General features: G+C 39.0%; 2 protein-coding genes across 2 annotated transcripts in view; one reads left to right on the top strand and one right to left on the bottom strand.

The window, feature by feature from the left end:
• The first annotated feature begins 215 nt into the window (after positions 1-215).
• On the top strand, positions 216-1836 carry LOC306861077 (immediate early response gene 2 protein-like). The gene has a single exon (XM_079403150.1). The coding sequence runs from the start codon at positions 308-310 to the stop codon at positions 875-877; it is 570 nt and encodes a 189-aa protein (XP_079259276.1). The 5' UTR covers positions 216-307; the 3' UTR covers positions 878-1836.
• An 8440-nt stretch (positions 1837-10276) lies between these two features.
• The window catches only part of LOC306868806 (voltage-dependent P/Q-type calcium channel subunit alpha-1A-like), a gene marked incomplete at its 5' end in the record, with an annotated part of 121158 nt that continues 114902 nt past the window's right edge, over positions 10277-16532 (bottom strand). Inside the window, 4 exons of the mRNA XM_079415185.1 lie at positions 10277-11713; positions 13239-13489; positions 13600-13801; positions 16282-16323. Of these exons, the coding sequence (XP_079271311.1) occupies positions 11111-11713; positions 13239-13489; positions 13600-13801; positions 16282-16323 (1098 nt within the window). The 3' untranslated portion in view covers positions 10277-11110. The remainder of the gene's footprint in view (positions 11714-13238; positions 13490-13599; positions 13802-16281; positions 16324-16532) is intronic.

Raw genomic sequence — 16532 nt, 5'->3', positions numbered from 1 at the left:
AATTTTTAAAAGGTCATTGATAGTCTAGTGATAGCCAGTTGAAGATTAATTTAGTAACTAATCATCAAAAACCCCTCTGACATCAGAAACAGTATAATACACGTTTTGACTTATTTCCTCAAACAGAGTCATTTGGGAGGAGCCCGCGTGACAATCACAACCGCATACGTCACCTAAACTATATAAAGCCCGCTGTCTTTACGCCGAGGTTTACTTCGGTGAATGAAAGTGAACTGAGCTCAGGGGAAATTAACTAGACAGTGTTTGTATTTATTTATTTTTTAAGTTAATTGAATAACAAAGAACAATGGATGTCACAGCAGAGGCCAAGCAGATTATGGTCCAGGCGCTGAGTAAAATGTACAGCTCGCGCACGCAGCGCGGTGGACTCAGTCTCCACCGGAGCCTGCTGTTGACGCTCGTGATGAAATCTGCAAGGGACATCTACCACTCTGTCCGGCTGACAAGCGAGAAAAATGCGCAGTCTGACTCACACGGTGTCACAGAGAGCACAGCACAAGCAGAAGTGTCCATGGACACATCGAGCTCCACGACTACAGCTCTGCGCTCGACAGAGACACAGGCTACCGAGGATGGGCAGAGGTCCGGAGTCGAGGGTCATTCACAAATACACGACCCTGCAGGACTCACAGTGGACAAAGAGAACTGCAACCCAGCCGGAATGGACCGTCACTCTAGAAAGCGACGGAGCAAAGCAGCCACAGACCCTGACTTCCTACCATGCAAAAAAGCCAAACTGGAGTTTGTGGAGGTCAGAGGAATTCTTCGGGCGACCCAGAGTAACTCCGCCACCTGCGGCAGAGCGCTGGACTCACCGTCACTCGTGCCTATGCCGAGAACTATTGCCACGTTTTGAACAGACTATAATAACAGCAATGGCACAACACAAGCACAGCAGAGTGAACTTTGCGCACTGTTGAGGGAAGCGTATCTGCTGCTGGAGTATTCAGGGCACTTGACTGATGTGGGGAGGTCCATGGGTGATTACTCTGTGGAACAATGTGACAGACGATTACTCATCGGAGAGAGGGTAGTTTTGGACATTTGTGACTAAAGGTGCTTGTTCAAACTACCGTGTTTCTCTGATTCAGGACGTGACGCGGCACTATTACTTCTACGAGAAGTGTGACTGAGAGGATATTCATATGAACTTTATTTTCTATGTATTTATTGACCATGAATGGTTTCTGGTTGTTCAGTGTGTAGTTCAGACTGTAGGAAAGTGCTGTCAGGATTGTCCAGTCATTACACTGACTGGGATTTTTTTTTTGTGGTCTTCTTGCTGGAAAATCCACATTAATCTGTGTTTTGGTCCAAACTAGTAGACCATCTCAGAAAGCAAACCATTGTAGCTGGTCAGCAGCTGATGACCAGGGATTTTCCAGCAGGTCAACATGCCATAAGCTACTATAAACAGACATCATGATGTACATCTACCTCAGTTTTGTACAATAAAAGATTCTCAACCTAATTTCTGTGTGTGACGCATTTTGTTCAGACGGGTTTATCCGGGAAACTTCCTGACTGAGTCAGCTAGGCTTGTTGTGTGTGCGCTCTGCTGAAAGTGTTCGGGGTCATGTGACCGGATGTGCGGATGGCTCGCGGGCAGGAGGAGTTCGCGGAAGGCAGGATGCGGTGAACACATCAGCCCGGATGATCGCTACCGTCTCTTTTTTCTTTTTCACACTCCCACTTCTTTTCAACCCTCGTAACCGGATCAGGAAATGGGGAACAAAAGAATAGAAGCTGTAAAACGTTTAAGCCATTTACAGGTCATTAATGGACTATTAGCAAGTGTAATTAAACCCAAACTTAACGCTTCTTTTATTAGCCATTGTCCTTATTCTGATAGTTTTCTCTATTTAAAATCTACTACGCTTAAGTTGTCCTAGTATATGTGAATTTGTGAGGGTGTTCACCAACCTTACATCACAATGCTACCATCCAAACCGCTGTAGTATGAGCGACATGGATACGAACCATTTTTGGCGGTTGAAGTCTGTTGAAGTTCGTCTTTTGGCGCCTTGCACACAATTATCGATTTAGCAACTCTTACTTTTTAAAACCTAATATTCATGCGACGATATAAATAAGTGATGGCAGTTTTATTTTTCGCTTTTCAGTGCTCGAGCAACATACTGTTGCTATGATTACTTCTGCGCAGATAGACCATAGATAGATAGATAGATAGATAGAGATAGGAAGATAGATCGATCGATAGATAGATAGAACGATAGAAAGATAGATAGATAGATCGATAGATAGATAGATAGATAGATAGATAGATAGATAGATAGATAGATAGATAGAGATAGATAGGAAGATAGATCGATCGATAGATAGAACGATAGATAGATAGATAGATAGATAGATAGATAGATAGATAGATAGATAGAGATAGATAGGAAGATAGATCGATCGATAGATAGATAGATAGATAGATAGATAGATAGATAGATAGATAGATAGATAGATAGATAGATAGCTTTCCATTCCATTGATTGTTTGACTGAGATGCAACTATTTGAAAATCTGGAATCTGAGAGTGCAATTTTTTTGTTGTTGTTGAGAAAATGGCCTTTAAAATTGTCCAAATGAAGTTCTTAGCAATACATATTAGCCTATTAATCAAAAATTAAGTTGTGATATATTTACGTTATGGAAATGTACAACTTAATATCCTAATGATTTTTGGCATAAAAGAAAAATCGATAATTTTGACCCATACAATGAATTGTTGGCTATTACAACAAAAATGCCCGTGCTACTTTATGACTGGTTTTGTGTGCAGGGTCACATATAGGCTATAAAACTGGGTCATTCTTCATTTGTAGTGGCTAGTGGTGTCCCTCTACTTTACAACAGTTGAAATAAACTTTAAATACCAATAAATCATAAAATGTTTGCATGCAACACAGTTTGTGCACTGTTAATGGTTAATATTTTTAATTAAAATTACATATTTAATTGAGCTTTAGAGATGGCGTTTGTAACAAGATATGGATGTTCCTGCCATAACTTAGAGAGGTATGGAATATGGTGCTTGTCATAAAATTAGAATATCATGAAAAAGTTGATTTATTTCAGTAATACCATTCAAAAAGTGAAACTTGTAACACAGACTGATATATTTCAAATGTTTATTTCCTTTAATTTTGATGATTATAACTGACAACTAATGAAAGTCCCAAATTCAGTATCTCAGAAAATTAGAATATTGTGAAAATGTTCAATATTGAAGACCCCTGGTGCCACACTCTAATCAGCTAATTAACTCAAAACACCAGCAAAAGCCTTTAAATGGTCTCTCAGTCTAGTTCTGTAGGCTACACAATCATGGGGAAGACTGCTGACTTGACAGTTGTCCAAAAGACGACCATTGACACCTTGCACAAGGAGGACAAGACACAAAAGGTCATTGCTAAAGAGGCTGGCTGTTCACAGAGCTCTGTGTCCAAGCACATTAATAGAGAGGTGAAGGGAAGGAAAAGATGTGGTAGAAAAAAGTGTACAAGCAATAAGGATAACCGCACCCTGGAGAGGATTGTGAAAAAAACCCATTCAAAAATGTGGGGGAGATTCACAAAGAGTGGACTGCAGCTGGAGTCAGTGCTTCAAGAAGCACCACGCACAGACGTATGCAAGACATGGGTTTCAGCTGTCGCATTCCTTGTGTCAAGCCACTCTTGAACAAGAGACCGCGTCAGAAGCATCTTGACTAGACTGCTGCTGAGTGGTCCAAAGTTATGTTCTCTGATGAAAATAAATTTTGCATTTCCTTTGGAAATCAAGGTCCCAGAGTCTAGAGGAAGAGTGGAGAGGCACATAATCCACGTTGCTTGAGGTCCAGTGTAAAGCTTCCACAGTCATTGATGGTTTGGGGTGCCATGTCATCTGCTGGTGTTGGTCCATTGTGTTTTCTGAGGCCCAAGGCCAACGCAGCCGTCTACCAGGAAGTTTTAGAGCACTTCATGCTTCCTGCTGCTGACCAACTTTATGGAGATGCAGATTTCATTTTCCAACAGGACTTGGCACCTGCACACACTGCCAAAGCTACCAGTACCTGGTTTAAGGACCATGGTATCCCTGTTCTTGATTGGCCAGCAAACTCGTCTGACCTTAACCCCATAGAAAGCCTATGGGGTATTGTGTAGAGGAAGATGCAATACGCCAGACCCAACAATTCAGAAGAGCTGAAGGCCACTATCAGAGCAACATGGGCTCTCATAACACCTGAGCAGTGCCACAGACTGATCGACTCCATGCCACGCCGCATTGCTGCAGTAATCCAGATCAAAGGAGCCCCAACTAAATATTGAGTGCTGTGCATGCTCATACTTTTCATGTTCATACTTTTCAGTTGGCCAACATTTCTAAAAATCATTTTTTTTTGCATTGGTCTTAATTGATACTCTTATTTTCTGAGATACTGAATTTGGGACTTTCATTAGTTGTCAGTTATAATCATCAAAATTAAAGGAAATAAACATTTGAAATATATCACTCTGTGTGTAATGAATGAATCTAATATACAAGTTTCACTTTTTGAATGGTATTACTGAAATCAACTTTTTCATGATATTCTAATTTTATGACCAGCACCTGTAATTGCAACAATATAATATTTTTAACACAAATAAAGTGGTTATATTTTGAATACATTTTTATTTAACGTACATTTTTTTAATAGTTTTTTTTAATACATATTTTGTTATATTTAAGAAAAAAGTTGTGTCCCCCAAATTCATGTCTGTGGTGTTACAACAATGGATGTCACCCCTTTAAGAAAAGGGCGAATTCTATTTGGACTTCTTCCTGTGTGTAAAGGCCACTGCAGGTGCTGGTTGATCTGAGGAGTGCATGGGGAGTACATTCTTTCTTATTCATTTTCTTAAAGTTAGCTAAATTTCTGACAATTTCACGTGTCACACTTTATTAGTGTCTGTGGTGTTATATTGATAACTTGCAGATCTGACATTTTAATCAAAATTTTGATAAATACATATTAATATTTCCAAAATGTCCCCATATCTTGAAATCATCGTGATGGCAGCCTCCATTTTTAGAAAAGTCTGGATGTAGGCCGATTTGTGTATAGTAACTTGCAATATAAAGTCTGTGGTGTTACTTCAAAATGACAGACATAAGTGGCTGGGACACCAGTGTTTGATTGAAATTATTTAAAAATCTAAATGTTCTTAAGCTTTCATTTGAATGGATATAGCATATTAAACTCATTTTAAATGCATAGGAATACATTTTATTAAAAAAAACAAGCACTTTTAGAAATTCTGCCTCTTATTTGCCACCCCAATTGAAGAATGACTATGACCCCAACTCATGCTATCTATTTGTCTATCTATATAAGATAGCATGCAGAACAGATTGTCTACACAAAAATCTTGTAATTTCGTTCAAAACCCAAGACACTGTGGCGTTATATTAACAAACACTGTGAATTAGATGTGTAATAGATGCATAAATCTGCGTTTGAGCCATGTGTATAATTATTGCTGACGCAGCAGATCATGCCCCATGTTTGAAGGGGGTAAAGGGAGCAGGAAGTGGGGCAGGCGCGCGCGAGAGGAATGTGCGAGTGAGCGGAAGGAGGTATTAATAGACTAGAGGAAGGACAGCACCCTTCACACAGCCGCACATCTGGCCGACATACAGCAGACAGCCAAGGGGGAGGGGAGCTGCTGAATACCTGTGTGGCCCATCGATTGTCCTGCTAATGGAATGAGCTTCCCCTCCCTTTCCTTGTGGAGTCTGAAACCTATGGAAGCCCGTTTCCGCCACGGAATAAAAAAAAAGTTATTGTGACTTTTTATCTCACAATTCTGACTTTTTTTTATTTCTCATAATTTCGTGATGCAAACTCACAATTCTGAGAACTAAAGTCAGAATTGCGTGATATAAACTTTTTCTCAGAATTGTGAGATAAAAAAGTCGCAGTAACCTTTTTTTTTTTCAGTGGCGGAAACGGGCTTCCATAGAAACCTGAGCCTCCAGGGTCTGAAATCTCACAGGAATGCACTGCTAGCTCCAGCAATCTCCTGACCAAACGACTTTACAACACTCGGATCAGCAGAACTACATATAGCCTACACAAAGACACGCAGGAGCAGAAAAAGGACAGAGCAAGGGTAAAAACAAAAGGGACACGCTAATCATTTATCAAGATGATACAGTAGGCCTACATTTAAGCTTCTGAGCTATTTAACTTGTGACAGTGATGACCATATTGAAGGGTTGGTTCACCTAAAAATAAACATTCTGTCATCATTTACTCTCCATGTTGTTCCAAACCTGCATGACTTCTAGTCTGTTTCTGCCACAGAAAAAAAAAGTAATTGCAGCTTTTTCTCACAATTCAGCATTTGTTTCTCGCAATTCTAAGTTTATAGCTTACAATTATAACTTGTTTTCCCCTCACAATTGTGAGGAGAAAATTAAATCTGGTTAGAGATAAAAACCTTTTTATGTATTTGTGTGTGTGTGCTGGAAACGAGAAAAAAACAAACAAACTAGACTCAGAATTCTGATTAAAAAAAAGTCAGAATTGCGAGATGTAAAAATCAGAATTTACCAGAGATAACAGATAATAGTTTACATCCTAGCTGTAATTCTTTTTTCCTTTTTTTTAATTCCGAAATTGTGAGATAAAGTCAGTTACCTTGTTTTATTTGTTATTCCATGGCAGAAATGGCCTTACATATTATTATTTTTAATTTCTTGGAATTACATGGGTGAGTAAATAATGACAGAATTTATTTAGTTCTCTCTTTGTATTTCATTTCCTTGTTGCCACTGAAGCTTACAAGGTACTTTTTGGGTCAATCAAATTTTACACAACTTTCTGAAGTACATATAGCTCAAAGAAGGAAAACAGAAAAACATGTCTGGGACTTTTGGGGCCAACTGCATGTACTGGCGCTTTTCAAGTATTTGCCAACAGTGTGGGTGTGTAACTGATAGCAGCAGCACCATGAATGGAAAGTGTTAAATCCTGCTCAGAGCACTTTCTCCCGACCATACTCAATTTGAGCACGGTTCTTGACCTCTGAAGCTCTGTAGGTGACCTATGACTACTCATGTGGTCTGATCCCACTGTGTCAGATAAGGCTGAAGCAGAGAACAAGACTAAATGCTCTGTATACTCCCAATCATGCCCCACATTCATTGAGAAGTATGAAAGAATCATAAACTCAGGTCTGAATCAAAAACAGCAAGGGTTTTGTTCTTGATTCTTTTATTTATTTCTTTTTTTTGTGACAGTAGTCATATTAACGTGCCCTGAACATAGTGTTGAAGTGTCTCTCCTTCTAGTTGGCAGAAAAACAGCTAAAAACAGAAAGAAATGAACAACTTTCAAATTGCATCAAAGTGATTTTCCTCCCCAGAATATGCTGTAATTTTTTAGTTTGTTTTAAAAAATAGAGCATAAAGGAATATATTACTTTAAAAAAGATTTATCTGTACTTGTGTGTTTTTCTACAAAACATTTCATATTGTTTTTGTATTCCTGCAGTTGTCTTTTTATCAAACGCTGTGGCATGCACATTGCACATGCAGTTCTCGAGGTAAATGCTTCTCTACATTTTTTTTTTTCTGACAAAAACTTGCTTATTTTTAGTTTCTTCTTTTTACAGTGTGACTCCCACATCGGCATTGTATTTTTAATTGTCACTTGTTTTGCCAAACATAAACTGAGGTTGTTAGTAATGATTAATAATGACAGACAATGAGAAATGTCAATGTCCTATCCAGACTAACGATGGTCTTTTCTCTCACAGCCACACGCACAGCAAGAAGTTGAGAGAACATCATGCATGCAAATGATGACTTAAAATCATTCGCTTGGTGAATTTTGTCAAACACATCATCATGGACCTGATCACAAACATATACACACACCGTACACAGAGACACATCATTTCCTTGACGCTTCTTGCAACTCAAAACAGGTTGGTATTGCATATATAGATACTCTCCTTATAAAAACTGAAGTCTCATGAAGCTAAATGCCTGACATGGATGAAAGAAACCAAAAGACAGCTTCACTGCAAGCCGACACATCGCAGCTGTATAAATGTGTAAAGATGGGATGTGCGGTCTAAATAACGGTGAATAAGGCACTGATTAATCTCAGTAATACATTCCTAAGAATGCAGTTCTCAAAGAAACAATGACAACAAAAACTAATAATGCTCAACTAGCAAGGGGAGACATGAAGCTGGGATCCTGTATCTAGTGTTTACATCCTCAAGAACAATATACTCACCAGTTGTGGACACACTTAAACATACAGTCTCAAAGGAGAGCCACAAACTTACCAGTTTCATCAGTAATGCTACATACAGGACTGTGCGTGATAATATGTTAGTAAATGCTACATACATCGTCTAATTTGCACATGCTGCAAAGTTGGACTCGTTCGGCAGCGTGTCTGTGTATGCCGAGTCATTCCACAGAGGATTCTGCCTTGTAAAGAAGACTGAGATGATGATGGTAATATGAGCCGAAAAGACACAAAGATTAGTGGGACACAAGAGACAAGTTTTGGCAGAAAAGGCCCGGTCATTGTTTCACCCATGCAATTTGATTGGCTGTGTTACATGTTCCTGTGCAGTTTGATTGGCTGTGTTACATTTCCTGAACACAGAACGGTGCACTATCGGTGACAGACACATAGTACTACTCTCAGTGTACAGGTCATTGACATAAACATGGAACAGAAAAAGGTGAGATTGACAGAGCCAGAACCACTGGCTGCAGAACAATGTGGATCACAGCTCCATCTGCTGATCTAGTAGAGGTAGTGGAGCTCAGTTACCTTCTCACCGTTTACTAGCACATTGAAATGTCTTGGGGACTTCATAGGTTAGTTTAAAGCAGTGGTTCTCAATCTGTAATATTGATCTGAGCCTTAAATCTATTTTCATATAGAATCTATTTAATAAATAATTCAATTTTAAAAAATAATTTAATAATTTAAGTCATCTTTTTTTTTTTCTTTGCTGAGGCCCCCTAGTCGAGAACCACTGTAAGTAAGAAAAAACATTCTAAATAGATAATTATAAAAATAATTTAAATAAATCAAATAAATCATCCTTTAAAAGAAAGATTATTACTAAAAGAGTGAAAACAGATAAAAAATTATATAATAATAATGTAAGGATTTTATGCCAACCTAACCAATCCTTGTGTACTTAGCTAATATCTAAATGCTTTTTAAAGATGTATATAACACGTTTATATCAATATGGTTGATAACTAGTTAGCTCTTCCTCTACTTTCTTGTTTCCTTTTCATTTTTTTTCCTTCTTGATAAAAAGTGTTCACAGTTACAGACACTCGAGATCAGATGCATGCTTCGAGCTGTCATTAACGCTAAATTATATGGCTGAGAAAGTGTTTCCATGGAAACATCCGAAGTCGTCGTGCTACCGAGGACGTCAGCTGAAGGTCAGATGGGTTTCTGTCATGGCCCATAATGGATCACTATCACAGAGCTCCACACACCATCTACACAAAACTCACACGAAAACAAGTATGGCAATACAAAGAGCAGCTGAGTCAAATACAAAAACAGGTAGAAAAATGAAATAGTAAGCATCATCATCTTCATCACCATCATCATCATCAATTATCGTCATTTATGCGATCATCTTTATACACACATTGTCATTATCGACATGAAATCATATGTAAAAATGGAGAGGTTCTCTCTTTCTCTTTTCTCCCCCCTCTTCTCTCGGTCTCTGCGTTTACCCTGGAAGACTGGAAGAGCACGTTTACGGCGGTGTAAGGGAAAAGAATCATGTGTCATTTATATGTTTGTGTATTTTATGTGCTACTATATCTGCATTTTTGTGCAAGTGAGAAAATCATCTATACATTGATAGAGGAATGTAAATAAATAGGTTATAAAATGTCAAGCTTAAAAATAATTGTGCTATCCATTTATTTTTGTTTCGCAAATTTGGCACCAAATCTGGTAGAAAACATTGCGAACATCTCTCTGGTCACCCATTTACAGGTTTGAACATTAGCAATAGCTTCTTCTCCCCTTTCCTCCTTCAGGAGAGAGGGATCTCAGAGAGGCGTGAGAGAGAGAGAGAGAGAGAGAGAGAGAGAGAGAACGTCACGGACATGACAAAAGAGCCAAGGAATCAATCCCCCCCTCCCCCTTTTTTTATCCAAAGTTTCTTTATGTATTTTTTAAACTCTTTTTTTTTTAATTTTTTTTTTTCAATCATGCAGGATTTCCAAGGGATTTATTTTCTGGGAGTTCAAACAAAGCTGGGCAGTGCAACAGAAGATTCAAACTCCAATGTTTCCAATGAGAAGCAGAAGACGAAGCCGTAGAAGAAGAAAGAGCGAGGAGCTTTTCATTTTTTTCTCTCCTATTATTATTATTAGAATTTTTAATTTTTTTTTGTGATTCTTCTTTCTTGCGTTTGGGGGTCTGAAGTGCAGGGTGGGCTTTCCTGTTTTAGTTCAGGTGAGTTCATCTCCACCCATCTCCAACTCCACCCACAACTTACCCGCACAGGCGAACGCCTCCCCCTCACTGGGATAATTATTAACAGTAAACACAGATGATAAAACTCATCAATATTTCCCAGCATCTGGACAGATTTTTGCAATAAAAGAATCTCCAGTCAAGTTCTGCGAAATAAAAAGTGATCCACCTTCTTTCTTTTTTTTTTAAACGATTGCTAAAGAGTTTCTAGCGTCTCATTTCTGGAGGGACTGCGTGAAATGTCCTGGGGAAAAAAGTTCAGACATTCCTCCTCCTCCTCATCAAAACATTTTTGTTTTCTTCAGAAAAAGGCTAAGAACAGGATTTCGTATTCATAAGTCTTCATATTCACTGTCAGCGGTCCGTCGCTTTCAGGGAAACACTCGGCAGCAGAGGAATCATAAAAGAAAAGAGAAATAGAAAGAAATGAATCATGCCTTGATTTCCCCTGTGGACATTCAGAGCACTGCCTAGTGTTTCCCCGGACAGAGTGGCCAATCCAGTGAGAGTATCACTTCACCGTGAGAGCGCGGCAGGACTCGCCCCTCCCCGTCCCAGAGGCTAGCACCAGTCATCCTCATCAGTCTCACTGTAGGGTTCATGGAGGCCCTTCCTGGGCCCTCTGGGATGAGGAGGCTTATGAGTTCCCGGGTGGGCAGGGGTGTGGTGGTGGGCAGAGGGCGAGGACGAACGGTAGCCATTTGGCATGCGCCGTGGATGTGGCTGGCCCTGAGGGGGGGTGCTGTGGCGGGAAGTCCTGGGGGAATGTGGGTGAGGGTTGCCCTGCACAGGGCTTTGCTCGTAGGACGGAGGCTCGTGGTGATTGAACTCGTAGTCTTGGTCATCGTAGAAACCGTCGCCCTCCACGCTCTCCGTGGGGTCAGGGCCCCAGTGCGCGTGACGGGCCGGGCGAGGAGAGTCGTGGTGGGGAGGGGGAAGCGGGGGCTCAGGGCCGGGCGGACTTAACCGACGGGAGGTCGGGGTGGGGAGTCGGTTCTGCTGGCCTGGAGGGGGGGTGCCGCCAATGGGCTTACGGACCACGGGAGAGTAGGTGACGTGGGGTCGGGGCGTGGCGGGGGTTTGGGGAAGCTGACGCCGGCCGCGGCGGGGCGTGCTGGTCCCAGAGGTGGAGGGGACTGGACTGCCGCTTACTGAACTACTGCCCTACATGAAAATGGAACAAGGCAAATAAAACAGAACCACAAAATTAACCACACAACAAGAAGAGAGACAGTAGGAGATGACACATACACCGCAGTCAGAGAGAAAAGAGCGCAGTCATGAAAGAGTGAGAGAGAGAGAGAGATACAAGAATGAGAGACATTGCAAAGCAGCAAGATGCAAACAGCCATAAAATAAACGACCAAACGTAAAGCAACATATCACAGGGAAAAGAGAGGACACAAGAAAGAAAAGAACAACAAAAAGAATTGAATTCAGTTGCAACTGTCAATGTAATTTGTTTAATTTTGGTCTTGACAAAACTAGGCTGGGTGCTGTCAATACAAATGAAACTGAAAAAGAATTCATTCAGACTGGTCACGTTATTTTTGGTCCTGACTATCACAATATTGTTGGAAATAATATTGTCACAATATAAATAAATAGTATAAAATGACTGGGACAGATAAATGTTTATCCTTGAAGTTAAACATCCTGTTTTAATACAAGAAACAGATGGATTCTCTGCACAAATCATTTCAGTTAATCAGTATTTTAGTATTGTTTTTCAGTAAAAATACTAAAACATCCTTAAAACAAGATATACTAGAGAAAAAAAATCATACTGACCCCAAACGTTTGAACGGTAGCGTATATGTAAAATATAGAATTAAAATGTAGTTTAATTCTTAACTAATTAAAGTTCATAAAGTTTAACAGTTTTTTTCTTGTCTTTTCTAACAATGTTTAATCTAACTATTTTTGCTAATGAGTTAGGAGCAATAAACCTAATTAAATTACGATTGTATGATTAATGTTTTAAATAACTTGGCATCTCAAGTAAATGTAACTTTTTAAATAGATGTTTGGATAATTTTACCCCTAGTAAAAAAAGCAAAACAAAAAAACAATTTATTTCAAAAACATTTGTCATACTAAGTATACTTCAAATCTATTAACATATTTATTAACATAGCATCACTTAAGACTTACTGATATTTAATTATAATTAAACTTTATTTGGAGTATTTCTTTATTACACAATGCACATTTCTTAATTTTAAGCCTAAAATGTGTTTTAATATCACTATTAATAAGGATTGTGTTATCTCTGTATAATATCAGTCTTTAAATGCAAGATATTTAAAGTGTACCTGAAGTTTACTTGAAACAGTTCCACAAATATACTTCAGTATATCTTCAGCACTACTTTCGCATAATTAAAGTGCATTAAACACAAAATTAGTTGTTCCAATTTAGCAGACTTTAAGTATACCAAAAGTACAATTGCAGGGTATTTTTAAGCACATAAATGCGTAAATTTAATTGTAGTATACTTAGCACAAAATAAATACTTCAAATACATTTTAGTATATATTTTTTTCTTTTCACTAGGGACCGAACAACAGTGAAGGCAAATTACTGATAAAGGAAATAATTTTTTTCAGTGCTGCAGAAATGTTCAACTGTAATGTGTCTCTATGTGCTTTATGAGCACATGTTCACATGTTATGAACGAATCGCCCACCTGTCTGTGAGTCAGGCACTCTCTGCCCTCACTCGGTGAGCGGGACCAGCGGCGGTCTCTCTCTCTAGACTCCCTGTGGCCGTAGTCCCCTCGTTCTCTCTCGTGCCCGTAGTGCTCCTTATCTAGAGAACCATGATCGTGATGGTGATGGTGATGATGGTGGTGCTTGCGGTCTTTGGCCCGGCCCCTGTCCCTCTCCTTGGATGGCAGGTCTCCTGACTGCGTAGTGGTACTGAGGTCAGTGCCAAGACCTGCTAGGCCACAGCCAGAGAGAGGAAAAAGGGCATTACTATTAGCTGTCCTTCTAATAGTAAGACAAAATGCCATCAGTACCATTATTTTACATGTGTTTGTCTCTGACCTGTGTCAGCATCAGTGTAGCGGCTCAGGGAGCGTTCTGACGCACGGTGACTGCGGTCTCGGTGGCGATGCCCATGTCTGTGACCCTCTTCTGGGATAACCCTGTCCATGGTGTAGTCCTCACCCCGCATTGAACGGCCTTGACGCCCGTGGCCCAAAGATGAAGCTGAACGCTTCATCGGACTGTTATCGGTGATGGTCTGCTGAGAGAGCCGGCACAAGAGAGACAGAGAGAAAGAGGTAGGGAGAGAAAAGAAAAGAGAGCGAAGGAAGAGAGGATTCTGTTTATTGGAAATTAATGGGTCTGGAAGATTTGAAAAGGGAACTTCATTTCCGTAGTATTTCGTAACGGCAGGCAGATGGCCATATGAACGTACGGCCCTGTTTACACCTGGGATTAACATCTTGGGTGAGTGGGAAGGTTTCTGATTGTGTGACTATATACACATCACTTGCTTTACTGTTTAAATGTTTGGGGTCAGTAAGATTTTTCGAAAAAAAGAAAAGAAGAAAGAAAGAAACATTTCTTGAGCAGTAAATCAGCATATTGGCATGATTTATGATCATGTGACACTGAATACTGGAGTAATGATGCTGAAAATTCAGCTTTGCATCACAGGAATAAATTACAGTTTTAAATGTATTAAAAAAGAAAGCAATTATTTTACATTGTAATAATATTTCACAATACTATTATTTTAACTACAATTTTGATCAAATAAATGGAGCCTTGGTGAGCCTTTCAAAAAAAAATCTTAGCAACTCCAAACTTCTATAATCCAAAATTTTACATCTCTATAAAACAAGTCTTATAAGCATGTTTAGATATTTCACTGGAAAACAAGACAAGCACTATACTTACATCTGTATATAGTGCTGACAATTTCAGCCCAATCATATCTTAACACCAGGTGTAAATGGGGTCTATGATGACTTAAAACTTGTGTGTTTAATTCTGTAGGTCTGGGAGTTGGTGTGGTTTGATTGTGTATGACCTGATGGACACACTCAACCGATACCAGCGAACAACAACAACAAAAAAAAATCACCATGCAGAATCAGAGTAGAAGAGAAAGAGAGAAAAATGTAAAAAAAAAAAAAAAAAAAAAAATAAAAAAAAAAAAGATTAAAAAAAGGAGGAAAACTAAAAGATAATTGCAAAAGTTCGTGCCTTGCATGCATCCAGGACTGAATCTATAAAAAGTAAAAATACTCGTCCATGAATAAACATTTGAGAGAAGCACATTTCTTCAGCAGCTTCTCTTTATCACTCACAGTCATGCACACCACAGAGAGAGCAGAGAGAGGCCTGTTCAGGCTTTCAGAGAGGATGTGTGGGGCAGCACCAGATAAATGGTCCAGGAAGAGGGACGTGCAGAGTGGGGTGGGTTGCAGTGGCTCAAGCCCTGGAACCTTTGCACTCAGACCTTGTGTGATCTGAATAATCTCATTAGAACCTGTCCAGTCTATGGTCCTTCTCGTAAAAGCGTGAATTCGACTGTTTTCACTATCAAACACTATCAACACTGACACCTAGAGGCATGGATGCAGCATTGCATACAATCAAGCGTTTTCAGCTATTGATTCATCTGTAAAAAAGACATGAAAGTAAGCTATTTTCCCACCCACTTCCAAGTTTTTTTTTATTTTTATTTTGTATTATTTACAATTATTATATTTATTTTTATGTATTTATTTGCTGTGGACTAGTAGTTGTTTCTTCATCATATGTTGCATTCATCAACTACATACCAGTATAGATGTAGCTGCAACTCAACACTTTCAAAGTTTCCTTAAAATAAAAAATAATAAAACAACAAATAAAGAACATGCCATAGAAAGACATGCCCTTTCCTCCCTTCAACCCACTGAACACCAAAAGATCTCTGCACGTCTCTGCTCAAAAACACAATCCCACATAAACACACACACACACACACACCAGCACAGAAAACTGCACACTCACACTTAAAGAATATGGACACATATGCACACAAAAACATATAACATGCACATGAACACACAGCACACAATGAGTGTTGCAAAGCACACAGATAGCAGATATACATTAGGAAGAGGCAGACAAGGAGTTTTGTGATTTGATCTGCACACAAATCCGTCTGAAAATATGTCTGTACTGTACAGTTAATAATAATGCCCCAGTATGCAAAAGATCATGTGTTTTGATCATTTTGATTCATTAACGCGAATCAGGTTTAACTGTCTATTATTCCTGTATATTACTGTATATTATTTAATGAATAGTCAAAGATTTGTCTGTCATTACTAAAAATGTTCACAGATGTCCCTCAGTATATTAAAATGTTTTAGTAAAAATAAATATTTATAAATATTAAATTTTCTTCCCAATATAGCAATAAACATAAATATTAAATGAGCCTTCCTTAATTGCTTTAATTTGATTTAAAAAATGATTTTACTATAATTTCTACTGTATTATTTTAGAAATGTTTCCTATGAATGAAAAAAAAAGAAGAATATTGTCAAAAGGCCAATAAAACCCATATTGCAATAATAATTTTTTTTTCCAGTTAATTTTTCCCGCTGAGATATTCAGGCACGAGTTATGTGATTTCCAGGGAGACAGAAAGATAGATGCCAGAGTCAAACAGAGAGTGATAATGGAAATAAAGTAATAATGAACGAGAGCGGTAGCACATACAGTGAGATTTTCTCCCCGGTGCCGTCCTTTCCTCCGTGGCTGCTGAACAGCCATTTCCATACAAACACAAGACACCACAAATATGTCCATACAAATACACACATAGAAAGCACATAAGGCCGCATTAACACAAGACAAAAGCACATTAACAGTGGGTGACCCCAGGCATGAGAGAGAAGGGGGTCAGAGAAAGAGAGATTGCACTCAAAAGGAGAAAAAGTTGGAGATGGGGTTTCGTGCAGGAGTAAATG

This window comes from Barbus barbus, assembly GCF_936440315.1.
Source record: "Barbus barbus genome assembly, chromosome: 4".
Classification (NCBI taxonomy): domain Eukaryota; kingdom Metazoa; phylum Chordata; class Actinopteri; order Cypriniformes; family Cyprinidae; genus Barbus; species Barbus barbus.
This window is presented reverse-complemented; position numbering and strand designations above follow the sequence as displayed.

Bases quoted from the DNA above. Each gene is read 5' to 3' on its own strand.
- LOC306861077 (XM_079403150.1), top strand. From the start codon at position 308: ATGGATGTCACAGCAGAGGCCAAGCAGATTATGGTCCAGGCGCTGAGT.